The sequence below is a fragment of the Geotrypetes seraphini genome, chromosome 11 (assembly GCF_902459505.1).
Source record: "Geotrypetes seraphini chromosome 11, aGeoSer1.1, whole genome shotgun sequence".
Classification (NCBI taxonomy): Eukaryota; Metazoa; Chordata; class Amphibia; order Gymnophiona; family Dermophiidae; genus Geotrypetes; species Geotrypetes seraphini.
Genome location: NC_047094.1, coordinates 60,468,771 through 60,492,282, shown reverse-complemented (window position 1 = coordinate 60,492,282; position 23,512 = coordinate 60,468,771). Strand labels below are relative to the sequence as shown.

At 43.1% G+C, this 23,512-nt stretch overlaps 1 protein-coding gene across 1 annotated transcript in view; it reads right to left on the bottom strand.

Annotated features, from left to right (window-relative positions):
• The window catches only part of NMRAL1 (NmrA like redox sensor 1), a 28,108-nt gene extending 7,514 nt beyond the window's left edge, over positions 1-20,594 (bottom strand). Inside the window, exon 1 of the mRNA XM_033962702.1 lies at positions 20,174-20,594. Coding sequence (XP_033818593.1) covers positions 20,174-20,213 — 40 coding nt within the window. The 5' untranslated portion in view covers positions 20,214-20,594. The remainder of the gene's footprint in view (positions 1-20,173) is intronic.
• Between the last annotated feature and the right edge of the window lie 2,918 nt (positions 20,595-23,512).

Below are 23,512 nucleotides of genomic sequence, written 5' to 3'. Positions count from 1 at the left end.
AAAAATCAGGGGCAGGCAATTTCATGGTGACACCAGGAAGTATTTCTTCACCAAAAGGGTGGTTGATCATTGGAATGAACTTCCACTGCAGGTGATTAGGGCCAGCATCATGCTAGATTTTAAGAAGAAATGGGATATGCATGTGGGCTCTCTGGTAGGGTGAAGTTAGGGGGGTGGGTCATTACGGTGGGCAGACTTGATGGGCCGTGGCCCTTTTCTGCCGTCATTTTTCTATGTTTATATATATTTTATGTACAGTTTTAAATTTTCTTTTCAGTTAATAGAAATAATTTAAACTTCTCAACTTAATATAATTTGGCATAATTTTCAAAAATTGCTTTTCTTTGCACTCCCACCACCACGAGCTAGCCCCAGCCCAAACTAACTGCTGCTCAGAACACATTATGACTTGCATATCTGCTTCTTTGGCTTAAACTAAACTAAACCTTAAGTTTGTATACCGCATCATCTCCACAAAAGTAGAGCTCGACACGGTTTACAGGAATTGATATAGAAAGGAACTCCAATGAAGAGGGGAAGGACTTAGTAAAGAAGAAGATAGAGGGACTTAGCATATCAAAGAGGGGGGGGGAGTAGTTACATTTTAGAAAAAAGCCAGATTTTCAAATGTTTTCGGAAGCGTTGGAGGGAGGTCGTACTCCGAAGCGGGGCAGAAAAGCCGTTCCACAGCTCGGTGATCCTGAAGAGGAGGGATGTCCCTAGTTTTCCTGTGTGGGATATGCCTTTTAAAGAGGGGAAGGATAGTTTGAATTTTTGTGTAGATCTGGTGGAGTTAGGATTCGAGGAGATCCAAGATAGTGGGAAAAAAGGAGGAAGGATACCGTGTAGAGACTTGAAGGCTAGACAGGTGTATTTGTAGTGAACCCTAAGGATTACTGGGAGCCAGTGAAGCTTAGACAGAAGTGGGGAGACGTGGTCGAATTTGCTTTTTGCGAAGATTAGTTTAGCCGCGGTGTTCTGAATCCGCTGAAGTCTAAGAAGGCTTTTCTTTGTTAGGCTTAAGTAGATGGAGTTACAGTAATCTAATCTGGAAAGAATGATGGATTGGACGAGGACGGCAAAGTGTTGTTGATGGAAGCAGGATCTCACTTTCCTTAACATGTGGAGATTGAAGAAGCATTTTTTTACTAAGGAGTTGAGGTGATCATTGAAGGATAGTGTAGAGTCAATGATGATTTCCAGAACTTTGCTTGAGTGCTCAAGCTTCAATGTGGTGCCAGAGGATAGTGGGATGAGGGTGGGTAGCTGATCTAAATCTGGGCCGAGCCAAAGTAGTTTTGTTTTGGTCTCGTTTAGTTTCATTTGTACAGTGAGAGCCCAGGATTGGAGGTTCGCTATACATGAAGAAATGTTCTGAGAGGTTGGTGAGGTTGGAGTCGGTCTCGAGGAGGACAAGGATGTCATCGGCGTAAGTATAAAGTGTTTCCAAGGGGGATAGTTGGAGGAGTTTCAGGGAGGTCATATACACATTGAAGAGAATTGGGGATAGAGGAGAACCCTGAGGAACTCCGCAAATTGGTTTCCAAGGGGAGGATGAGGTGCCATTCATGTTAACAGAGTAGGAGCGGGAGCATAGGAATTTTGAGAACCAGTCTAAGACTGTGGAGTTTATGCCAATTTCAAGGAGTTGGAGAATTAGTATGTCATGATGGACAATGTCGAAAGCTGCAGAAAGGTCGAATTGAAGGACAGCGAACTTGTTGCAGGAGTGAAGTTGTTGGACCTTTGAGTTTAATGAGGCCAGTAGGGATTCGGTGCTGAAGTTGGGTCTGAAGCCATGTTGGTAGGGTAGGAGAATGGAGAATCTCTCGAGATAGGATGAGAGTTGGGTGGCTATGATGGACTCCAGCATCTTGGTCAGGAGAAGAATATTTGCTATTGGGCGATAGCTGGAGGGTGCTGAGGGGTCTAGATCGGCTTTTTTCAGTAGAGGGGATAAGGCAATGTGTCCCATTTCTGCCGAGAATAGGCCTGAAGTTTATAAGTTTGGTGAGAGATGAGATGGCTTGTGTGGGAATTTTCTCATATAGGTAGGAGAGGAAAGGATCCAAGGTACAGTTGCAGGATTTTAGCTTGAGGCAGAGTTTGGAGACCAGGGAATCGGATATGAGCTCGAAGGCGGACCAGGATCTGTCGGCTGGGATATGGTTGCCGATGGTTAGGGTAGGGTTGGAGACGGTGAGCACCAGGGAATTATAAGAGGATGCTGGTGGGAAAGAGCATCGTAAGGAAGTGACTTTCTCATTGAAAAATTTTGCTAGATCCTCGGCAGATGGAGAAGAGGGGAGTGTGGTGGAATCATGTTTAGAGAATATGGAGCGCCAAATGTTGAACAATGTATTACTTTGGTTGTTGGATCTGGAGATTTTGTTACTGTAGTAGTTCTTCCTTGATTTTTTTAGTTCAATGTTGTAGAGCTTAATGGGTCATTCATTCCATGTCAAGTGATCAGATTCTTGGAAAGTGCCCTGCATGACCATCACGGATTTTGATGAAACTTCATATGCAGAGTCCACCATGTCTCAAACGAACTTTGGTAAAGTTTTAGTTTCGCCTGTGGAATATTTGTGGAGATATAGCCATTTGTTTGACCCCATACCACAATGAAATACAGTACATAAGAACATAAGAACATAAGAAATGCCTCTACTGGGTCAGACCTGAGGTCCATCGTGCCCAGCAGTCCGCTCACACGGTGACCCAACAGGTCTAGGACCTGTGCAGTAATCCTCTATCTATACCCCTCTATTCCCTTTTCCAGCAGAAAATTGTCCAATTCCCTCTTGAACCCCAGTACCGTACTCTGCCCTATCACGCCCTCTGGAAGCGCATTCCAGGTGTCCACCACACGCTGGGTAAAGAAGAACTTCCTAGCATTCGTTCTGAATCTGTCCCCTTTCAACTTTTCTGAATGCCCTCTTGTTCTTTTATTTTTTGAAAGTGTGAAGAATCTGTCCCTCTCTACTCTCTCTATGCCCTTCATGATCTTGTAAGTCTCTATCATATCCCCTCTAAGTCTTCTCTTCTCCAGGGAAAAAAGTCCCAGTTTTTCCAATCTCTCAGCGTATGAAAGGTTTTCCATCCCTTTTATCAGACGTGTCGCTCTCCTCTGAACCCTCTCGAGTATAGCCATATCCTTCTTAAGGTACGGCGACCAATATTGGACGCAGTACTCCAGATGCGGACGCACCATCGCTCGATACAATGGCAAGATAACTTCTTTCGTTCTGGTTGCAATACCCTTTTTGATGATGCCTAGCATTCTATTTGCCTTCTTAGCAGCCGCTGCGCATTGTGCCGACGGCTTCATTGTCAAGTCCACCATCACCCCCAGGTCCCTTTCTTGGGTGCTCTCATTTAAAAACATCCCTCCCATCGTATAGTTGTACCTCGGGTTTCTGTTTCCCACATGTAATACTTTACATTTCTCAACATTGAACTTCATCTGCCATCTCGTTGCCCATTCCCCTAGTTTGTTCAAGTCCCTTTGCAGTTTTTCACAGTCTTCTTTAGTCCGAGCTCTACTAAATAGTTTAGTGTCATCTGCAAATTTTATTATCTCACACTTCGTCCCTGTTTCCAGATCATTTATGAATACATTAAATAGCAGCGGCCCTAGTACTGAGCCCTGCGGGACCCCACTCGTGACCTTCCTCCAGTCCGAATAGTGGCCCTTCACTCCCACCCTCTGTCTCCTACCCGCCAACCAGTTTCTGATCCATCTATGTACATCTCCTTCCACCCCATGGTTCTTCAGTTTCCGGAGTAGGCGTTCATGGGGCACCTTGTCAAAGGCTTTTTGGAAATCAATATATTTGATGTCAATGGGGTCTCCATTGTCCATCCGTTTGTTAATTCCTTCGAAGAAGTGCAATAAGTTAGTTTGGCAAGATCTTCCCTTGCAGAAACCGTGTTGGCTGGTTATCAGAAGTTCGTTTCTTTCAAAATGTTCATCAATTTTTTCTTTTATCAGTGTTTCTACCATTTTCCCCGGTACCAAGATCAGACTCACCGGTCTGTAATTTCCTGGGTCACCTTTTGATCCCTTTTTAAAGATGGGCGTAACATTGGCTATCTTCCAGTCCTCCGGGATCATGCCTGTTTTCAGGGATAGATTGCAAATTTGCTGCAGTAGTTCCGCTATCTCCTCCTTTAATTCCTTCAGAACCCTTGGATGGATTTCGTCCGGACCCGGGGATTTGTCTGTTTTTTATTTATCTATCTGCCTGTGTACATCTTCAAGGCTCACTTCCATGGTTGTTAATTTTTCTGCCTGATTTCCATTGAAGAATTGCTCAGGTTCCGGAATGTTGGATGTGTCTTCGTTTGTAAATACAGATGAAAAGAACGCGTTAAGTCTTTCTGCCACTTCTTTCTCCTCCTTCACCACTCCCTTCTTGTCACCATTGTCCAGCGGTCCCACATCCTCCCTAGCCGGTTGCTTCCCTTTAACATATCAAAAGAACGGTTTGAAATTTTTTGCTTCCCTGGCTAGCCTCTCTTCATACTCTCTTTTGGCTTTTCGAACCACTCGGTGACATTCTTTTTGATACTTCCTGTTCTCTTTCCAGTTCCCCTCAGCTTTGTCCTTTTTCCATTTCCTGAATGAATTTTTCTTATTGCCTATCGCTTCCTTCACTGTTTTGGTTATCCACGACGCGTCCTTTATTCGACTCTTTTTGCACCCCTTTCTGAATCTGGGGATATATAGATTTTGCGCCTCGCTCACCGTGTTCTTGAGAAAAGACCAGGCAAGTTCTACCGTTTGCCATTTTTTTGAAGTGTTCCTAAGTTTCTTCCTTACCATTTCCCTCATTGCTTCGTAGTTTCCTTTCCTGAAGTTTAAAGTTGTCGCTATGTTCTCTTTCCTTTCGGTATTCCTACCTCAACCTTGAACTTGATCACATTGTGATCGCTGTTTCCCAAAGGTCCCACTACCTCTACTTCTTTAGCAGGTCCCCTTAACCCATTTAGGATTAGATCCAGAGTGGCATTTCCTCTCATCGGTTCTCTGACAAGCTGCTCCATGAAACAATCTTGTATAACCTCTAAGAATTCTGTCTCCCTAGTGTAATTTGAGCTTCCAAGACTCCAGTCTATTCCGGGGTAGTTGAAGTCTCCCATAATAACCGCGTTACCGCTTTTGGATTCTCACTTCATCTCGGCTTCCATTTCTTCATCAATATCTCCTGATTGCCCGGGCGGACGATAGTATAAGCCCATCTTTATTTCAGGCCCTTTCCTTCCAGGTATTTTAACCCATAGCGATTCTAGCTTGTTGGTCGTTTCTGCTGTGTCCATTTTTGTCGATTGTATGCTTTCTTTTATGTAAAGGGCTATTCCACCTCCTTTTTGTCCTGACCTGTCCTGGCGATAGAGCTTGTACCCCGGCAGTGCTGTATCCCATTTGTTTTCTTCATTCCACCACGTTTCAGAGACTCCAATGATGTCTATGTCCTCTGCATTGGCCATGGCTTCTAATTCCCCCATTTTGTTTCTTAGGCTCCTTGCATTAGTATATATGCAATTTAGATCCTTGTATATCCTTGTCTTTATTTCCTTTCCCTGTGCTTCGGTCTTTAGTTTCTTCTCTGTTGTTACAATCCTTATAACCTCCTCTTCTGGGTTTGTCAACTCCTGTGATTTGTCCATTGTTTCTTCCCAGCCTTTTTTCCCCTAGGTATCTTCACGGGATACCGTCTTCCGAATCATCGACACTTGGTCGACTGTCGGCTTTCCCCTTCTTCTTAGTTTAAAGCCTGTTCTATTCCTCTCTCGACGTTGTTCGCTAGAAGTCTTGATCCCGCCGCGCTCAGATGTAGTCCATCTCTCCTGTAGAGCTTGCTCTTGCCCCAGAACGTTGTCCAGTTCCTCACGAAGTGGAATCCTTCTTCCTCACACCATTTCCTCATCCATGCATTTATTGATTGTAGTTCCTCCTGTCTTTTCACATCTGCCCTCGGTACCGGTAGGATCTCTGAGAACGCTATCTTCTGAGTCCTCATCTTCAGCTTCCTTCCCAGAATCTTGAACTGTTCTATCAGCATGCTTCTCCTGTAGTCTTTCCTGCTGACATCGTTCGTCCTGATGTGGATCATTACTGTGGTCTCCTCCGTCTCCGCTCCTTCCAGGATCCTTCCAATTTTGTCCACGATGTCCTTGGTTCTTGCTCCTGGAAGGCAGGTCACCAGTCGATCCTCTCTCCCTCCTGCTATGTGGCTGTCCATATGTCTCAGGATCGAGTCTCCCACTAGGATCACTGACTTTCCCTTCTTTAGGTTTCTCTTCGGTCTCAAATCAATGTCTTCGGTGTGCTTCGCTGCTTCCTCACCTGGGCATCGACTAGCCCTGTTCTCCCTATCATGTGATGTTCCTCTGAAGGTGTCTTCTATGAGGTCATCTGCTTGTTCTACCTTCCATGATGGTGTTGGTGTAACTTCATCTGCATTCTGAAGTTCGTTCTCTTGCACCCGTCTCCTGTAGGCTTCCTCAATGAAGTCCTCGAGCTCCCTGACTTCTTCCTCGATGTGTCTCTCTCTCATGAAGATCTCAGCTGTCCTGTTTGGGTCCTCTGTGATGTGAAGTCCTTCCAGTTCTTGTATCTTGTTCTTCAGTTGCTTGACTTCTTTCTTCAAGCTTTCCAGCTCCTGACACCGACCGCATACATACGACTGTCTCCCCGAGGGGAGGTAGTCGTACATATGACAGACAGTGCAGAATACTGGAAAGCTCATCTTCTGGATTCCCTCTGCTTCCATTGGTGTCTGTCTTTTTGGAAGTGCTCTTTTTACTTTACTGGTTCTTTCTGCTTGTGCAAGTGTGTGTATTGTTCTGTGTCTGGTTGCTACTTTTTTATGCCCTTGTTTTATGATTCGATCTGTCTCTACGCCTAGTTGTGTCGCGTTTGACTGATAAAGAGTTAGTTTGGTGTTCTGTGTTAACTGATGTTCTTACTTTAAGTTAGGAGTTTACTTGTGTCTTGCTGATGTTACGTATGTAAGTTCCCTCTGTGTCTGTTTAGTTTACTCTGTTTTTGCTAATATGTTCTTATTGGATATTTAGTTTTGTTTATTGCTAGCTTCCTTACCTTTTTTGCAACTTCCTGGTGTACTGACTCTGCCTTCTCGAGGCCCTTCGCAAAGGCGCTCTCGCTAAGGCGAGCGCCTTCGCCGCGCGCCGAATGGCTGTGCGCCGTTGGCTCCTCCCCTTTTATGGGCGAGTTCGGCTTCAGAGAGCTGCTGACGTCGGAGGGGTGGGCGGAGTTATCTCTCGCCTCTACCCCTCTCTGTGTCCTGCCTGCCTCTCTTCCTTCTAATCCTCTTCACTCACCACGTGCTCCTGACTGCCCAGCCGCCTCCCGACTCTCTCCGGCTGCCTCAGAAACTACTCTCCGCTCCGTACGACGATGACATTCTGACAACTTTGAGACACAATATCTCACGAGCTATGTTTCCAAAAAAACTGAAACTTAGCTACCCTGCACAACTTTTGGAGCTCTATTCAGTGCTACGAATAATAATTTTTGTCGAGCACTGAGTGAATGGCTGAATTACAGTAAACTTGGCCGAAAAAATTAGTGCTCCAAAAAAAGTCAAAGTTTGACATTACTTAGCTCCCACAATAATTGAGTAATAAATGCGAAATTTGGCGCATAATATCTCAGTACAACATTGTTTTCAAAAGTACAATGTCAACCTCCAAGCTCTTTCCATTAGTTTACAAATTAAGTGTAAAGTTGCTAATTTGTGTAAAAAGGCCAAAAATAGGGTATTTTCAGCCTGCTTTTACAGAAAAATACCTTTTAGAAACTCTTTCAAATCAGTCTCATTAGAAAGAGCATATTTCAAACCCCCTAGAAAAGTGGACTTCATTTTTCAACACAGGTTAACAATGGCTGAAAAAGGGGGACAAAGTTGGGAGACGTTGCCACGGCAACAACCTTTATTTCAACATAGTTCTGTCATTTTTAAAGTTACAGTTTTGTATTGACGTAGTATTACTACTACTCTATTGCGTTGGTCCATGGTGACATTGTCACTACCAGTTAAAGAGTTTGAACTGGCAACCCCATCGCCATAGGGGTCACGCCCGATAGCTGTGCAATACCAGCCACGGGTGGGCCACTTTGTCCAGGTTCCCAAGCCTCGCATTTGGTTTCTTTGTCAAGGTTCCAAAGCCTTTTGTTGGTATCTTTCTGGTTCCAAAGCCAATGATTAGGGTGTCTTATCCTAGGTTCCCAAGCCTAAATTGGGTATCTTATATGGTTCCCAAGCCGAAGTGAAGTCCACTTTGTTGGCATCGATTCGTTGGTATCCATTTTAAACTGAATTAATAATAATGTGGATCTAAAAAAGAAAACAAGTTGTAATTTGTGATCTGCATGCAACAAAATTATCACCTCAATTTCTAGTTAGGAATAATCATTAATTAAGAACACTATAATTGTACCCAAAGCTTGAGTAAAAATAAACAGGGAAAAACAGTGTGAAAAGTGACATAATTGTAAGTTGAAACGTAGGCTGTTGCCATGGTGACATCTCCCAACTTTGTCCCCCTTTTTCGGGCATTGTTAACCTGCGTTGAAAAATGAAGCCCACTTTTCTAGGGGGTTTGAAATATGCTCTTTCTAATGAGACTGATTTGAAAGAGTTTCTGAAAGGTATTTTTCTGTAAAAGCAGGCTGAAAATACCCTATTTTTGGCCTTTTTACACAAATTAGCAACTTTACACTTAATTTGTAAACTAATGGAAAGAGCTTGGAGGTTGAAATTGTACTTTTGATAACAACGTTGTACTGAGACATTATGCGCCAAATTTCGCATTTATTACTCAATTATTGTGGGAGCTAAGTAATGTCAAACTTTGACTTTTTTTGGAGCACTAATTTTTTCGGCCAAGTTTACTGTAATTCAGCCATTCACTCAGTGCTCGACAAAAATTATTATTGGTAGCACTGAATAGAGCTCCAAAAGTTGTGCAGGGTAGCTAAGTTTCAGGTTTTTTTGGAAACATAGCTCGTGAGATATTGTGTCTCAAAGTTGTCAGAATGTCACTGTCTTACTGTATGTCATTGCAGTATGGGGTCAAACAAATGGCTATATCTCCACGAATATTCCTAACTAAAACTAAAACTAAAACTTTACCAAAGTTCGTTTGATACATGTGGGACTTTGTGCATAAAGTTTTATCAAAATCCGTGATGGTCATGCAGGGAGCCCTTGATCACTTGACATGGAATAACCCTAATATTAACCCTCCAGGACTGTCTGTCTGTGGGGGATTTAGATTTTTTCCATTTGCATTCCAGTATTCAACATTTCTGCTTCAGCTCTCTGTGATAAGGAAGGTACCAGGGGGCCTTGCGGGAGTAGGAAACAGTTTTAGTGGATAGTGGTGCGAGGAAGTGGTAGGTGGTCTCAAAGAGGGTGGTCCAATTGTGCCAGTTGGATTCAGGGTTTGGAGGGTTAGGGCTGGTGGAAATTAGGTTGAGGAATTTGGTCCAGAACAAATCGCTAGTGATTTTTTTCCGGAAGTTAATGGAGTTGGAGAAACGAGGTGGGGACCCGAGGTAAGACATGAAAATGGAGAGGCAGAAAGCCCCTAAAAAGTGGTCGGACCAAGGGACATGTTCCCAGCGAGTGTAATCAACTGAAGTTTTGTAATCGGTGAGATCGAGGAAATTGATGATGTCTAGCGTATGCCCCTTTTCATGGGTTGGGAAGTGAGCTGGGGGAGGAAGCCTAAAGAAGTGAGGAAGTTATTGAGATCGGTTGCATCCTTGTTGGTGGTGGTGGAGATTAGTATCCCCAATGATTAGTAATCTTTGAAATTTGAGGAAGGCGTTTGTAATGGTCTCAAGGACAAGTTCAGAGGATTTGTTCCAGGGGGATGGTGGGCGATATAATAGCAGGATACCTAGTGGGTGAGGATGGAGCTCGTCATTGACAGAGACTAGCATATATTCTAGAGAGGCATGGCTACCCTTTTTGAGAAGCTGGACGTCGAAGAATGATTTGTGGAGGAGTGCCAAGCCACCTCCTTTTCGGTTAATTCTTGGGGAGAAGAGGCCTTGGTACCCGTGAGAACAGAGTTCGTTTTGGGAGAATGTGTCATCTTTTGCGATCCATGATTCTGTAATGAATAGGAATCCGGGGTTAAGATCTTCAAATAGGTCCTTCAAAATTTGGGTTTTGTTGCATGCAGATCTGGTATTACAATAGAGAGACGGGACTGGGGTGAGGGAGTCAGAGGCATGGTTGGGAAGGTTGGCAGGGGGAATGGGCTTTAAGGAGGCATGATTGATTCTTCGGGTTTTTTTTTTTGAAGTGATGACTTCTGGTGCGCAATAGCGTGGGGATATTGATAGGGCAGATAGGACTAACATTTATGGAGTCGAGTAAGTTGGGAGAGGGAGGTTTCGGGCAGAGGGAGATATTGGAGGATGAGCAGAGAAGGAGAAGAAGAATCCATGGAAGTGGTTTCATGGTGGGGTTGGGGAAGCCTTTGGAGGGATAGGGGCTGGAATGAAGGAAAGGCTTGGTAGTTGGGCAGAACTAAAAGAATTAAATGGAATCTGGAGAACCTTAGCAGTTGGGCAGAACTTAAGCAATTGAATAGAGTCTGGTGAACTTTAGCAGAACTTAAGCAATTGAATAGAGTCTGGTGAACTTTAGCAGAACTTAAGCAATTGAATAGAGTCTGGTGAACTTTAGCAGAACTTAAGCAATTGAATAGAGTCTGGTGAACTTTAGCAGAACTTAAACAGTTAAATAGAAACTGGTGATCCTTAGCGTAGCTTAGACAATTAAATAGGATCCAGTGATCCTTAGCAGTACTTGAACAGATAATTAGGAAACTGGTGATTCTTAGCAGAACTTAGAGAGAACATTGGGGCAGACAGTATCAGGAAGAAATATGGAAAAGGAAGTTGAAGGGATTGCTGGATGGAAAGAAGAGAGGGGCAGACATTGTATGGAAGTGGAGGGAGAGGGAGGAAGTAGGACAGATTCTGTATGGAACAGGAGAGAGGGTAGATGTTGGAAGGGGAGAGCGAAAAGGGACATGCTAAATTGAAAGATGAGGGGGCAGACATATGAAGGACAGATAGAGAGAAGGGAAATGGGAGCAAACTCTGTATGGAAGTGGGGTGAGAGAGTAGAGATGCTGGATGGAAGAGGAGAGAAATGAGCAGATGTTTGGGGGGGAGAGGGATGAAAGTCAGAAAGATAGATTAGTAGGTTCTTACCTGCAATCTTTTTTCTTGTAGATATGTCTAGAAGTTCTGAACGCTAGGGTTATGCATCTGAACCCACAAGTTGCTTGCAGAATGTCAATCATCTTTGAACTCTACTGCCTTCCTGCCCCCTCAGTTTGTACAAAAGCAATTAAGAAGCACTGAAATGACAAGACAAAACTGGAAGGAGGGAAATGGGGAAATATCAAGTTTATTCCAGTTTCTGATTAAACGCTTGTTCAAAATGCAAAGCGATTTACAAAATATTTAAAAAATAACATATAAACAAATAAATATTTGACAAACTGAACATACTTGGCCATAACAAATCTGCTAGTGATTAGACAAGTAAAACGTACGTGACCAATAACAAGTACATACTGGGTAGGTGGAACTGTAGAGCCCCTAGGAACAAATAGGGAGGGGGGGAGAAATACAATCATTATGGAAAGAAAAGAAAACAAATAAGGTAAATACAAAAGGGAGATGGGAAGAAAAGAATGAGAAACAAAAAGAAGCAAATTATGGACACTTTCCCCGGAGGTGAATGTAGCCATTCAACATTATTAAGAATCATGTGGTCAGCTAAAGGCATCTTTAAAAAGAAAGCACTTTAGGCTGCTTTTAAATTTTTGTAAGTTTTTTTCGATTCTTAAAAATAAAGGAAGAAAATTCCAAGTCATAGGAGCGGTCACAGAAAAAATTAAGGTACGGCATGTACCAATTGTTTTTAAAGATGGAACATTAAGAGAATACTGAGAAATAGATCTTAGAGCTCTGGGGGGGTCGTATGGGATCAAGAGTCTGTCTATAAATGCTGGGATGTTGGTCTGTAATGTTTTAAAAGTCAGGAGAGCAGTTTTATAAGTTATTCTATGTGTTACAGGCAACCAGTGGGCTTTTTGTAGCAGTGGGGTAACATGGTCAAATTTCTTTGCGCCCGAAATTATCTTGATGGCTGTATTTTGGATTAATTGTAGGCGTTTTATATCCTTTTGACATAATCCCTTTTAATATCTCCAACACTACAATTCTGTTCTGCTCTGTAATATCACTGTATGTGATTCTGTTTGTGTATGTAATCTATTGTGACCCACCTTGGGAAAGGCGGGGTATAAATAAATAAATGCATACAAGTTAACATTATAACATTCCAGTAAGACAGATTCCAAAACTATGTGCAATCCACATTATAGAGAGAGTTTGGACCTACTTGCATGTCCTGCTATCAAGCAGAGATTTAGGCCAGACTTTACTTTCTTATGTGTTGTGGGGGGTTTTCCCCCAGCTCATCTGAGAGGCAGAAGTCTCCAGAACCAGACTGATCCCAAGGCAGAAGGCAGTTCACTAACCAGAGTGGAGCTTCAGGACTACTAGATATCTACAAGAAAGAAGATTGAGGTAGGAACCTAATCTTTATTTCTAGTGAAATATATCTAGTGGTCCTGAACGCTATGAATGTACCCAAATAGTCCTCCGAATCTACAGCAGGCCCACCGAGTCTGCCTTCAAAACAGAGGATCTGAAAGCAGCGTCTTTCCTGGCTGATACATCTACTCTATAGAATCTGGTAAAGGTATGAAGGATAGACCATGTAGCTGCTCTACAGATTTCCTTGGGCGAAACCGCCTGAGTCTCTGTCCATGAGGTAGCCAACTCCTCTGGTGGAGTGCACTTTTAAAGTGATTGGCGGCTGCTTACTGTAGCCCATATACATGGAGGTAATGACCATTTTAAATCAATTCCATAGAATCAAAGATTTTAGACACTGGCCTCCCTTAGCATGACTGGTCAGAACAAAAAGATGATCCAATACGCGAAACTCATTGGTAACTTTGAAGTACCAGAGAAGCACTCACTTGATATTAGAATATGCAATGCTTTATCTTTTTTCTTAGGCCACATGGGGTGAAAAGCAGGTAAAACAGACCTCCTGACTGATGTGTAAGGCAGAGACTACTTTCAGCAAGAAGGATGGAACCATTCATAAGGAAAGTCCCACTTCCGTAATCTTATGGAATGGCTCCCTACAGGACAGAGCTTGTAACTTGAAGACTCATCCCACCGATGTAATGGCCACCAGAAACACCATCTTCACTGTAAGATCCGAAAGGGAAGTCTCCTGTATGGGCTCTATTGAGACCTTGCAATATGGTGTTAAGATTCCAGGATGGGAATGGGAGATGAACCAGAGGGTGCAGCTGAATAGCTCCTATAATGAACCAGGTGACATCTGGGTGAGAGGAGAGAGGCTCTTCCCCGCCTGTCCCATCCCCCCGAGTTTGGAAACAGGATAGGTCTGCTATTTGCACTTTCTGCAATCCAATCGACAGACCCTACTGAAGACCTCTTGTAAAAAGTCCAGGACTACTCAAATCGGAACTCAAAGCCACTGCATCATCCATAGCACACCAGTGCTGAAAGAACTTCCAGGCCTTAGCATAGACTGCCACTGTCAACAGCTTCTTAGCTGAAAGCAGAGTGGCAACAACCACGTCCGAGTAATGCTTACTTATTAAGAGAGCCCGCTCAAGAAATATATCGTAAGCCCAAACAGTTCAAGATTCTCTATAGGGTCAGGTCTCTGACTGAGAAGATCCATTTGGACCATCAGACTGAGGCCTTCGTCCCTCTGGAGGCAAACTAAGTCTGCATACCATGGGACCAATCAAGTGCCACTGGGACTACCAATCCCCAATGACTCAATCCTGTGAATGGGCCACAGGAAAAACATGTACAAGAGCATCTTCTCCAGCCCTGGTTGAACGTGTCTAAACCCTGCACTTATGAGCTCATATCTTCAGCTGTAAAAGCATGCTGCCTTTATGTTTACTGCTAAGGCCATCAGATCCCTCTGTGAACACTACCACCACGAAACAATGGAGCTGGGGGGGAGACAGTGACCATTTCCCCAGGTCAAGAGTCTGCCAACTGAGAAAGTCAGCTTGCACATTTTCCACTCCCTCTACATGTGCCACTGAGAGCGCCTGCAAATGAGCTTCCGCCCCCCCCCTCCCAAAAAGAGTTGAGCTTCTAGGCATAACAGAGCGCTTCTGGCGCCTCCTTCTCTGTTAACATAGGGCACTGCTGGCACATTGTCCAAGAAGACCCCAACTGCTTTGACTTAGAGACTTCTCCAGTGCCTGCAGTGCTAGCCAAATGGCTCCAAATTCTAGGTTAGGAGCAATCGATTTTTTGCTGTATTCTTACAAGGTGTTGTTGATTATTCCTCTAAGGTGGTATTGTAAGTCACCCTTAATACCTTGTAACTAACTGTTGTGTAAGGGCTTCCCCTAAATCAAAATGATGGGAGGATAGGAGAAAGAATAAAACAGAAAAGTAAACGTTTCCCTTACCGGAGTGGGTGTGGGCGGGAGTTGGGTCTCCTCCCCCGTTCCACCTCACTTCCGGGTTTTGGGACATTTAAATCCATTTCAAAGCACGCCGCGGCCATCTTGAAAAAATAACGTAGATCGGGTGGCCAGCCGTGTAGAACTAACAAGAAAGGTATGAGCATATTTATGGTGTGAATGTTATATATTTTATGGGTTATGCTTAGCGTTCTCTATATCTAAACAAGGTTTCTTGTTCACAGGGATAGTAGCCCTGAAGAAACCCCCTTTTTAGGGGTGAAACATGTCGGCATATATATCCCTTACCAACTGCTACTTACCATCCCGATGAAGCTAAGTATTTTCTTTATAAAACTCACAGTTATATTTATTGTTTTAAGATTATCAATAAGAGTTTAATACACAAGAAAAAGAAGAAATACACAATTTGCACTTATAAACATATATTTTTTGACCCGATGACGATTGGGTGTGTAAAGCCGAGGGATATGATTGAGTTGATCCCTGGGTGACATCTCTGAGGGCCAATGAAAGTTGATTAAACAACAGTTAGTTACAAGGTATTAAGGGTGACTTCCAAATTCTAGGTGACATATGGACCACTTTTGCTGAGCCAGTAATCAACAATCCTGAACTGGATGTCTGTTGCAATGACCACCCCCAACCGTAAAGGCTGGCATCGATCGTCAGCATCTCCCAGGAAGAAATGCGGAAAGGCATACCGAGAGGGAAGCTGTCTGCAGCCACCACCACAGGCTATTCCTCATTTCAGGTAACCATGGAAGGGGTTGCTGAAGAGAGTCCATCTGAGGAGACCAGAGAGAAAGGAGAGGAGGACTCGTGTGTGCTCTCACTCAAGGGACCACCTCTAGGACCTGCAGATAATACCACGCCATGGGAGTCAGACACTGTAGCAGGTCCGAAATCGGCTTCTGGAGTTTCAGTCTGCATAGCTCTGAAAGAAAAACTTGGCCAAAGGTCATGTCAAACAAAACTCAGGTACTCCAGGCACTGGGTTGGCTCCAGCTGACTCTTCTTGAAGTTGACTATCCATCCCAGATCCTGGAGGGTTGGACTACTCTCAAAACTGCCCATTCTTCATCCCTGGATGGGGCTCTGACTAACTAATTGTCCAAATATGGGTGCACTTGGATCCCTGCCTTGCAGAGGTGCACTGCTACCACCACCATGACATTAGTAAAGGTGCAAGATGCCGTGGCTAGGCCGAAGGGGATTGCAGAGAACTGGAGATGCTGCTCCAGCACATGAAAGCTCTAGTAACAAGTAAGGGAGAGTGTGATGCAGTAGTGCAGTGATTAGAGCTACAGCCTCAGCACCCTGAGGTAGTGGGTTTGAACCCATACTACTCTTTGTGACCCTGAGCAAGTCACTTAATATCTCCATTGCCCCAGGTACGTTAGATAGATTGTGAGCCCGCTGGGACAGACAGGGAAAAATGCTTGAGTACCTGAATATATTCATGTAAACCGTTCTGAGCTCCCTTGGGAGAACGGTATAGAAAATTGAATAAATAAAATAAATAAATAAAATAGTACCCTCTGTAGGCCAGAAAAAAATGGGAAAGTGGATATAGGCTTCCATCCAATTGAGAGAGGCAAGACATTCCCCCCCCCCCAGTGCCACTGCTGCTATGACTGACCAAATGGTCTCCATACAGAAGTACAGAACTTTCAGTGCAGCATTGACTGAGGTCTCAAAATGGCATATTGGAGACTAGTGTTATTTCTGTAATGATTTATTATTCTTTCAATAAAAAAAGCTCAAAATAGCTTCATAAAAGGGGGCCTTTATGTCAAGTCTGTTTTATCACTGACCACGGTGGTATCAGCTGATGCTCATAGGAATTCTATGAGAATTGAAGCTTTTACTGCCACGGCTGGCAATAACGCCTAATGCGGCTTCATAAAAAGGGGGGTGGGAGAGGATGTCTTTATCAACGTTATCATTGCTGAGTGTGAAACATAAAAGTAAAATCCGTAATACCAAGAACTTTGCTCCATTAAGCAAAAATAACAGCATTTTTTTTTTTAAATGGAGCTTTAAGTAAAACAGTGGCTTTGAGAAACTCCTGGATGGGCTGTACAATTTTTTTTTATTATTTTCTGATCAGGCACAAATCAATCAAATTCATGGGGAAAAATTCAATTTGCAAAATTTTTCAAACTTTATTTTTTTTCTGGACAACCCTACCTGAAAAGGTGCCATGCAACTTATTTTTAAAAATTGGGATAGATTAAATTACACATTCTGATGGGAATTCCTCTGTTATATTTTTAAAATGGAGAGGTTCATGGCCATTCAGCAGGGAAATTACAAAAAATTTATGGATGTTTGGGAACCGTTAACTAAATACTGTAAGGATTGATCTCTTTAGATGTCCCTTTAAACATACACATCCAGGGTGGGAGAGTGGGGGAGGGGGGTTTGTCTTGGAATTGGTTTAGGGGGTATGTTTTGATTGTCCTTGAAGGTATTTATTTATTGATAGGTGAAGGGTGGCTGGAAATAATTTTCTTTTTTTTATACATTTTTTTAAGTTTAATGTGCTTTAATTTTAATATTATATGTAAGTGTATTAATTATTGTGCACATCCGCAGTTTAATAATTGAATAAAGAATTTTTTTTTTTTTTTTAAAGAAAGGTGCATCTCTTCTGGCTCATAAATCTCATTTTCCATCTCCAAGTCTACCATGAAAATCAGATGCCCTGACATGAATGTGCATCTTCAGGATCCTGCAGATTGCAGACATCCAAGCAAGCCGAAGGTCACATGGGGCCCAACCTCATAGAAGGAAAGGAAAGGAAGCCTCAGGCTTTCCCCTCTCCCTCCACACAGCATGTGGGAACCTGCTAAGCAGGTTAGCCATCCTTAAAAAAGAAGGTGGGTTTTTTTTTTTAAGGTGCAGGCTGGCTACTGGCAGCCTTGCAGAGTACAAACTAACTATTAGGGAGATCCACCCTCCACCACCACCAGTATATACTGGGACAGAGGGATAGTACTAAGACATCATGACTATAGATATGGTGTTACTCATATAACCTAATTTAAAAAAAAAATGCTAGAGGTAGAAACAAGCCTTATTAAGGCACACCCTTAAAGTGAAGCAGCAACATGTCTAGCTTCAGAGCAGCATGCTGAGAAGATGAGAATTTACATTTCTGCCAGGGACTGCTGCTTGAGGCAGTATGTGGCACAGCGGTTAGAGCTACAGCCTCAGCACCACGAAGTTGTGGGGTCAAATCCCACACTGCACCTTGTGACCCTGGGCAAGTCATTTAATCCCTCCCCCCATTGCCCCAGATACATTAGGTCAGGGATCTCAAAGTCCCTCCTTGAGGGCTGCAATCCAGTTGGGTTTTCAGGATTTCCCCAATGAATATGCATTGAAAGCAGTGCATGCACATAGATCTCATGCATATTCATTGGGGGTTGCGGCCCTCAAGGAGGGATTTTGAGACCCCTGCATTAGGTAGACTGTGAGCCAACCAGATTAGATAGGGAAAAATGCTCAAATATCCGAATGTGAACTACTTAGGCTATAAGTGGTACATAAATACTAAATAATAATAATTCGCACTGGTGAGACTCTTCCACAAAGATGGTGGTGTATATTTTATTAAAAATGATATAAAGATGTCTTGTTTTTCATACCCGAAGACCGTGGCTGGGTGCTTCTGGAGGTTCCTCTCACTGAGAGAAAGGAGGGAGGGCAGCAAGGGGTAAGATGCTCAGATTAGAGGAGGAGACTTCCCCCAATATTGGCATTAGCTGCTATTTTGCGGCCCGCAGTCTTGTACCCGATCTCATATTCTGGGCAGGAAGAGAGGCGTCAGATACGCAAAGGCAAGTGTCCCAGCATACACGACAGCAGCAGGAAGTTGCAAGTCAGCCGAAGCCAGCGCAATCTCATACACTGGGCAGGAAGAGAGGCTCCAGCGTTGACTGACTTGCAACTTCCTGCTGCCGTTGCATATGTCAGGACTCTTGCAAAATTGTCATTTCTTTAATAAGACATTAACTATTTTTTCTGCGGCCCTTTAAATCTAAATGTGGTCCTGCAAAGGGTTTGAGTTTGAGACATTGGTCTACATCAGTGGTCTCAAACTCAAACCCTTTGCAGGGCCACATTTTGGATTTGTAGGTACTTGAAGGGCCGCAGAAAAATAAAAAACAATTTTGCATGAGGTAAAACTCTTTATAGTTTATAAATCTCCCCCCCCCCACGAAGGCCTGCATGATCCCCCTTTTTTGCAGTGTCCTCCAGCTTCCTCCCTGGCCTCCCGATCTTAGTTTCAGCTAATTACCACAGCCTGCAGAGAAGATTGCTGGTGCTGTAGCGTTCCTTGCAGGCTACCATCAGCCTCCGCAGCACGTTCCCTCTGCCATGGGCCTGCCCCTCCTCTGACGTCAGGGGCAGGATCGCGGCAGAGGGAACGTGCTGCTGAAGACGACGGCAACCTGCAAGGACCACTACAGCACCGGCAATCCTCTCTGCAGTCTGCGGTAATTATCTGAAGGTAAGAGTGGGAGACCAGTGGGGAAGCTGAAGGAAGCTGCAAAGAGCTGGCAGCACTAGTACAGACCACAGGCCGCAAAATAGTATCTGGCGGGCCGCATGTGGCCCCCGGGCCGCGAGTTTGAGACCACTGGTCTACATCTACACCCATAACTTCTTGTGACTTTGAATGAACGTGAATCAGATCACCCTCTATTCATGTAAGCTTAGGACCTCATTTTCAGAGATGCCAAGTTAACCAAGTCCAGACTGGATACTTTTTGGCCAGTCCTGATTTTTGACACAGTTTGGAAATTAAAGAATGATTTTAAAGCATCTGATTCTATGCATTCAGATCAGTGCTGAAAATCCCATATTACACCAGGCTGGAGTGGTCAGAAATCCAGAACTGTACCAAGTCACCATCCTTGAAATGGGTAACTGGGGGCATCCCTGCATTTTACTAACCTGTATTAATACACTAAAAAGTTTTTCCCGTCCCCGCCCCTTTCCTGCAAGCACCATCCTCATCTGCACAAGCCTCAAACCCTTTAAAATCATAAGCGTTCGAGGTTTGTGTGGTTAAGGCAGAGCTTATAGAAATAGGGCAGGGACAAGAAAGGCGATAAAACGCGTGTTAAAGCACATGCAATAACACGCGTTTAAAAATATTCTTAGTAAATCCAGCCTATGATGGTAAACCCTCCGCTTCCAGTAGAAATTTGTGGAGGAGTATAAAGATAGTCTCCCACCTCCAAAAAGCCCGACTACAGTTCCAGTCAAGCCCACTCGTTTAAGGCCTCTCGGATGAGTGCCTTGGCCTAATGGCTGACGCTAATGGGCTAAGACTCACCTAAACCTGGTTCAAACCCCACTACTGCTATTCATGACACTCATTCCTCCAAGGTCTCAGCTATGAATTTATATTATAAGCACTTTGGGGAAAGGAACACACTGGAATACGACTTGCAGCGAGCTAAATGCAAAGTTTCTTTGCTTCTTGCTCCTAACTTCAGCTCCAGTTGCTGCTAAGGGACAGACCGCTCACCTGTAGCTCCCACCACCACGATCAGCTTCTTTGTAGCCATTTGGAACCCAGGACAGGGAGCACAATGATTGGTAGCGTCCCCTCACTTCTTCATAAAAAGCGGAGGCGGGCTTTTCCCTGATCCTTCAATGCCTTCCTCTCCAAAACGTACACAAACACGCCCATCATAGCCCGAGGAACTTTTCTTTGATTCACTTTATAGTCCAGAGCGGACTGGGGTGGGGGAATTGAGAAGTCCTCAATGTGAGATCAGTCGCTACCTCAGCTTATTTCACTAACGCTCACCTTCCTACAAAGAAGCAATGTTCATCTTAAATTTAAACGCTCATATATTTGCTATGTATTTATTGTAACATTTATAGTGAACTTGACAAAACTTAATGAACAATAAATGCTACGATTTGAACCTTAAAAAAAAGTATCCTAAACTGGCGGGGAAGGGGGGTGTGGGGGAATAAAATAAAAAATACGAGAGTTTCCCGTTTTCAGTTGCTGCTTCCCCTCGCCCCTTCCCTCATGGCTATAGGAAAAGTTGGAGTTTGCGCATTAACTAACTTCTAAAGGCCAGTACAAAAAAAAAATAGATCTGCTCTTAGGCTGGGTTGTGTATGCAAATTTCTTTTCATATTCAGCTCACAGCAAGCTCAGCATCAAAGATAAACTGAGCTTCAGAGAGGCACAAAGACTGGTCCCCAGCACCACATCCAGCTGGGCTATCTACAGCTAAGGTGCTGTTATAGGTTCTAATAATTGTATTTAAATTTAGCAAAAAAAAAGAGAAGCTGAGGAGGTGAAAAATCCATCCTCCCAGTCCTATAACGTATTTCCTCATTTTTAACTATAGTAGAATTAACTTCCTTAGGACTGATAGTGTTCTTATTCAAGGTTAACACTTCCATATTCTTAACTAAAGAAGAATCATTACTAAAACTTTTACAGTATTACTTTATTATAATTTATTTTACCACCTTTTTGTAGAAATTTAACCAAGGTGAGCTCCACTGTTTCCTCTATGAACTGGAGTCCTTCAACAATTTTTTTTTTTTTGGGGGGGCTTCAATATGGTTCTCTGGAATCCTGCACAGCTTGCCTGTCTTTCATTATTGAAAATATGATAGTGAAACAGCACCCCCAGCTGAAAGGACTGTACATGAAGGACTCCCATTCAGCTTAAAAGTGAATGGTGCAGAAACAACTCAAGTTCCACTAGTGTTTCAGAACAGAATCTGCTGATATAAAGCCTGTTCTGAAATAAATGGCATAATAGACATTTATGTGCTAGTTACCTTTGGCATGAACATCCATTTTAGACAAATGAATGACTAAACTATCAGTAGATCAAAACTGGTACATATGAGAAAGCATTTATGTACAGTGTTCCCCCGCGAATTTGCCAGCATGCACGGAGAAAATCGCTGCTTGCCTGCTATCAGCCTGAAAATCGCTGCTGTCTTTACCGATATTGCCTCACCTTCAGGAACAAGTTATTTGCGGTTTCAATAGTAAAAATGCTGGCTGTTACAAACACTGCAAATAACACATAAAAAATTATTTGCGGTTTTTCCATATTCGTGACTATGTTCTGCCCGTAACCACCGTGAATACGGAGGAAGAAGTGTAGTAGTAATAATATGAGAATATGAAGAGAAATGTGCAAAAGAGACAATAACTCATAATAATTTTTTTTAGGTACATCAGAAGCAGAAAACCTGTGAGGGAATCTGTGGGACCGTTGGATGATCAAGGAGCAAAAGGGGAGCTCGGCAAGGATAAAACCATAGTGGAATAAATTATTTGCTTTGGTCTTTACAGAAGAAGATGTTAGAGATCTACCTGAACCAGAAATGGTTTTCAAGGGTGATGATGCTGAGGAACTGAAAGAAATCTTGGTGAATCTGGAAGATGTACTAAGCCAAATTGACAAGTTAAAAAGTGATAAATCATCAGGACCGGATGGTATACATCCCAGGGTACTAAAAGAACTCAAACATGAAATTGCTGACCTGCTGTCAGTGATCTGTAATTTGTTGCTAAAATCATCTGTAGTACCTGAAGATTGGAGGGTGGCCAATGTTACAACAATTTTTTAAAAGGGTTCCAGGGGAGATCTGGGAAATTATAAACCGGTAAGCCTCACTTCAGTGCCGGGCAAAATGGTAGAAATGATTATAAAAAATAAAACAAACATGATTTAATGAGACAGAGTCAGCATGGGTTCAACCAAGGGAGATCTTGCCTCACCAATTTGCTTGACTTCTTTGACGATGGGAATAAACATGTGGATAATGGTGAGCAGGTTGATATAGTGTATCTAGATTTTCAGAAAGCTTTTGATAAAATTCCTCACAAGAAGCTCCTGAGAAAATTAAAGTGTCATGGGATAGGTGGCAAAGTTCTGATGTGGATTAGGAATTGGTTATCGGATAGAAAACACAGGGTAGGGTTAAATGGTCGTTTTCCTCAATGGAGGAGAGTAAACAGTGGAATGCCACAGGGGTCTGTACTGGGACCGGTGCTATTTAACTTATTTATAAATGATCTGGAAATTGGAACGACGAGTGAGGTGATTAAATTTGCAAATAACACTAAACCGTTCAAAGTTGTTAAAATGCATGCAAATTGTGAAAAATTGCAGGCAGACCTTAGGAAATTGGTAGACTGGGCATTCAAGTGGCATATGAAATTTAATGTGGACAAAGTGATGCACATTGGGAAGAATAATCCAAATCACAGTTCCCAGATGCTAGGGTCCAAGAAAAAGATCTGGATGTCATTGTAGACAATAAGATGAAACCTGCCCAATGTGCGATGTCGGCCAAAAAAGCAAACAAGATGCTAGCAATTATTAAAAAAAGGGATGGTTAACAAAACTAAGAATGTTATAATGCCCATGTATTGCTCCATAGTGCTGCTTCACCTGGAGTATTGTGTTCAATCTAGTCTCCTTATCTCAAGAAAGATGTAGCAGCAGTAGAAAAGAATCAAAGAAGAGCAACCAAGATAATAAAGGGGATGGAACGCTTCGCATATGAGGAAAGACTAAAAAGGTTAGGGCTCTTCAGCTTGAAAAAGAGGGCTGAGGGGAGATATGATTGAAGTCTACAAAATCCTGAGTGGAGTAGAATGGGTACAAGTGGATCAATTTTTCACTCTGTCAAAAATTACAAGGGCTAGGGGACACTCAATGAAGTTACAGGGAAATATTTTTAAAACCAATAAGAGGAAATACTTTTTTCACTCAGAGAATAGTTGAGCTCTGGAACATATTGCCAGAGGTTATGGTGAGAGCGGATATCGTAGCTGGTTTTAAGAAAAGTCTGGACAATTTTCTGAAGGAAA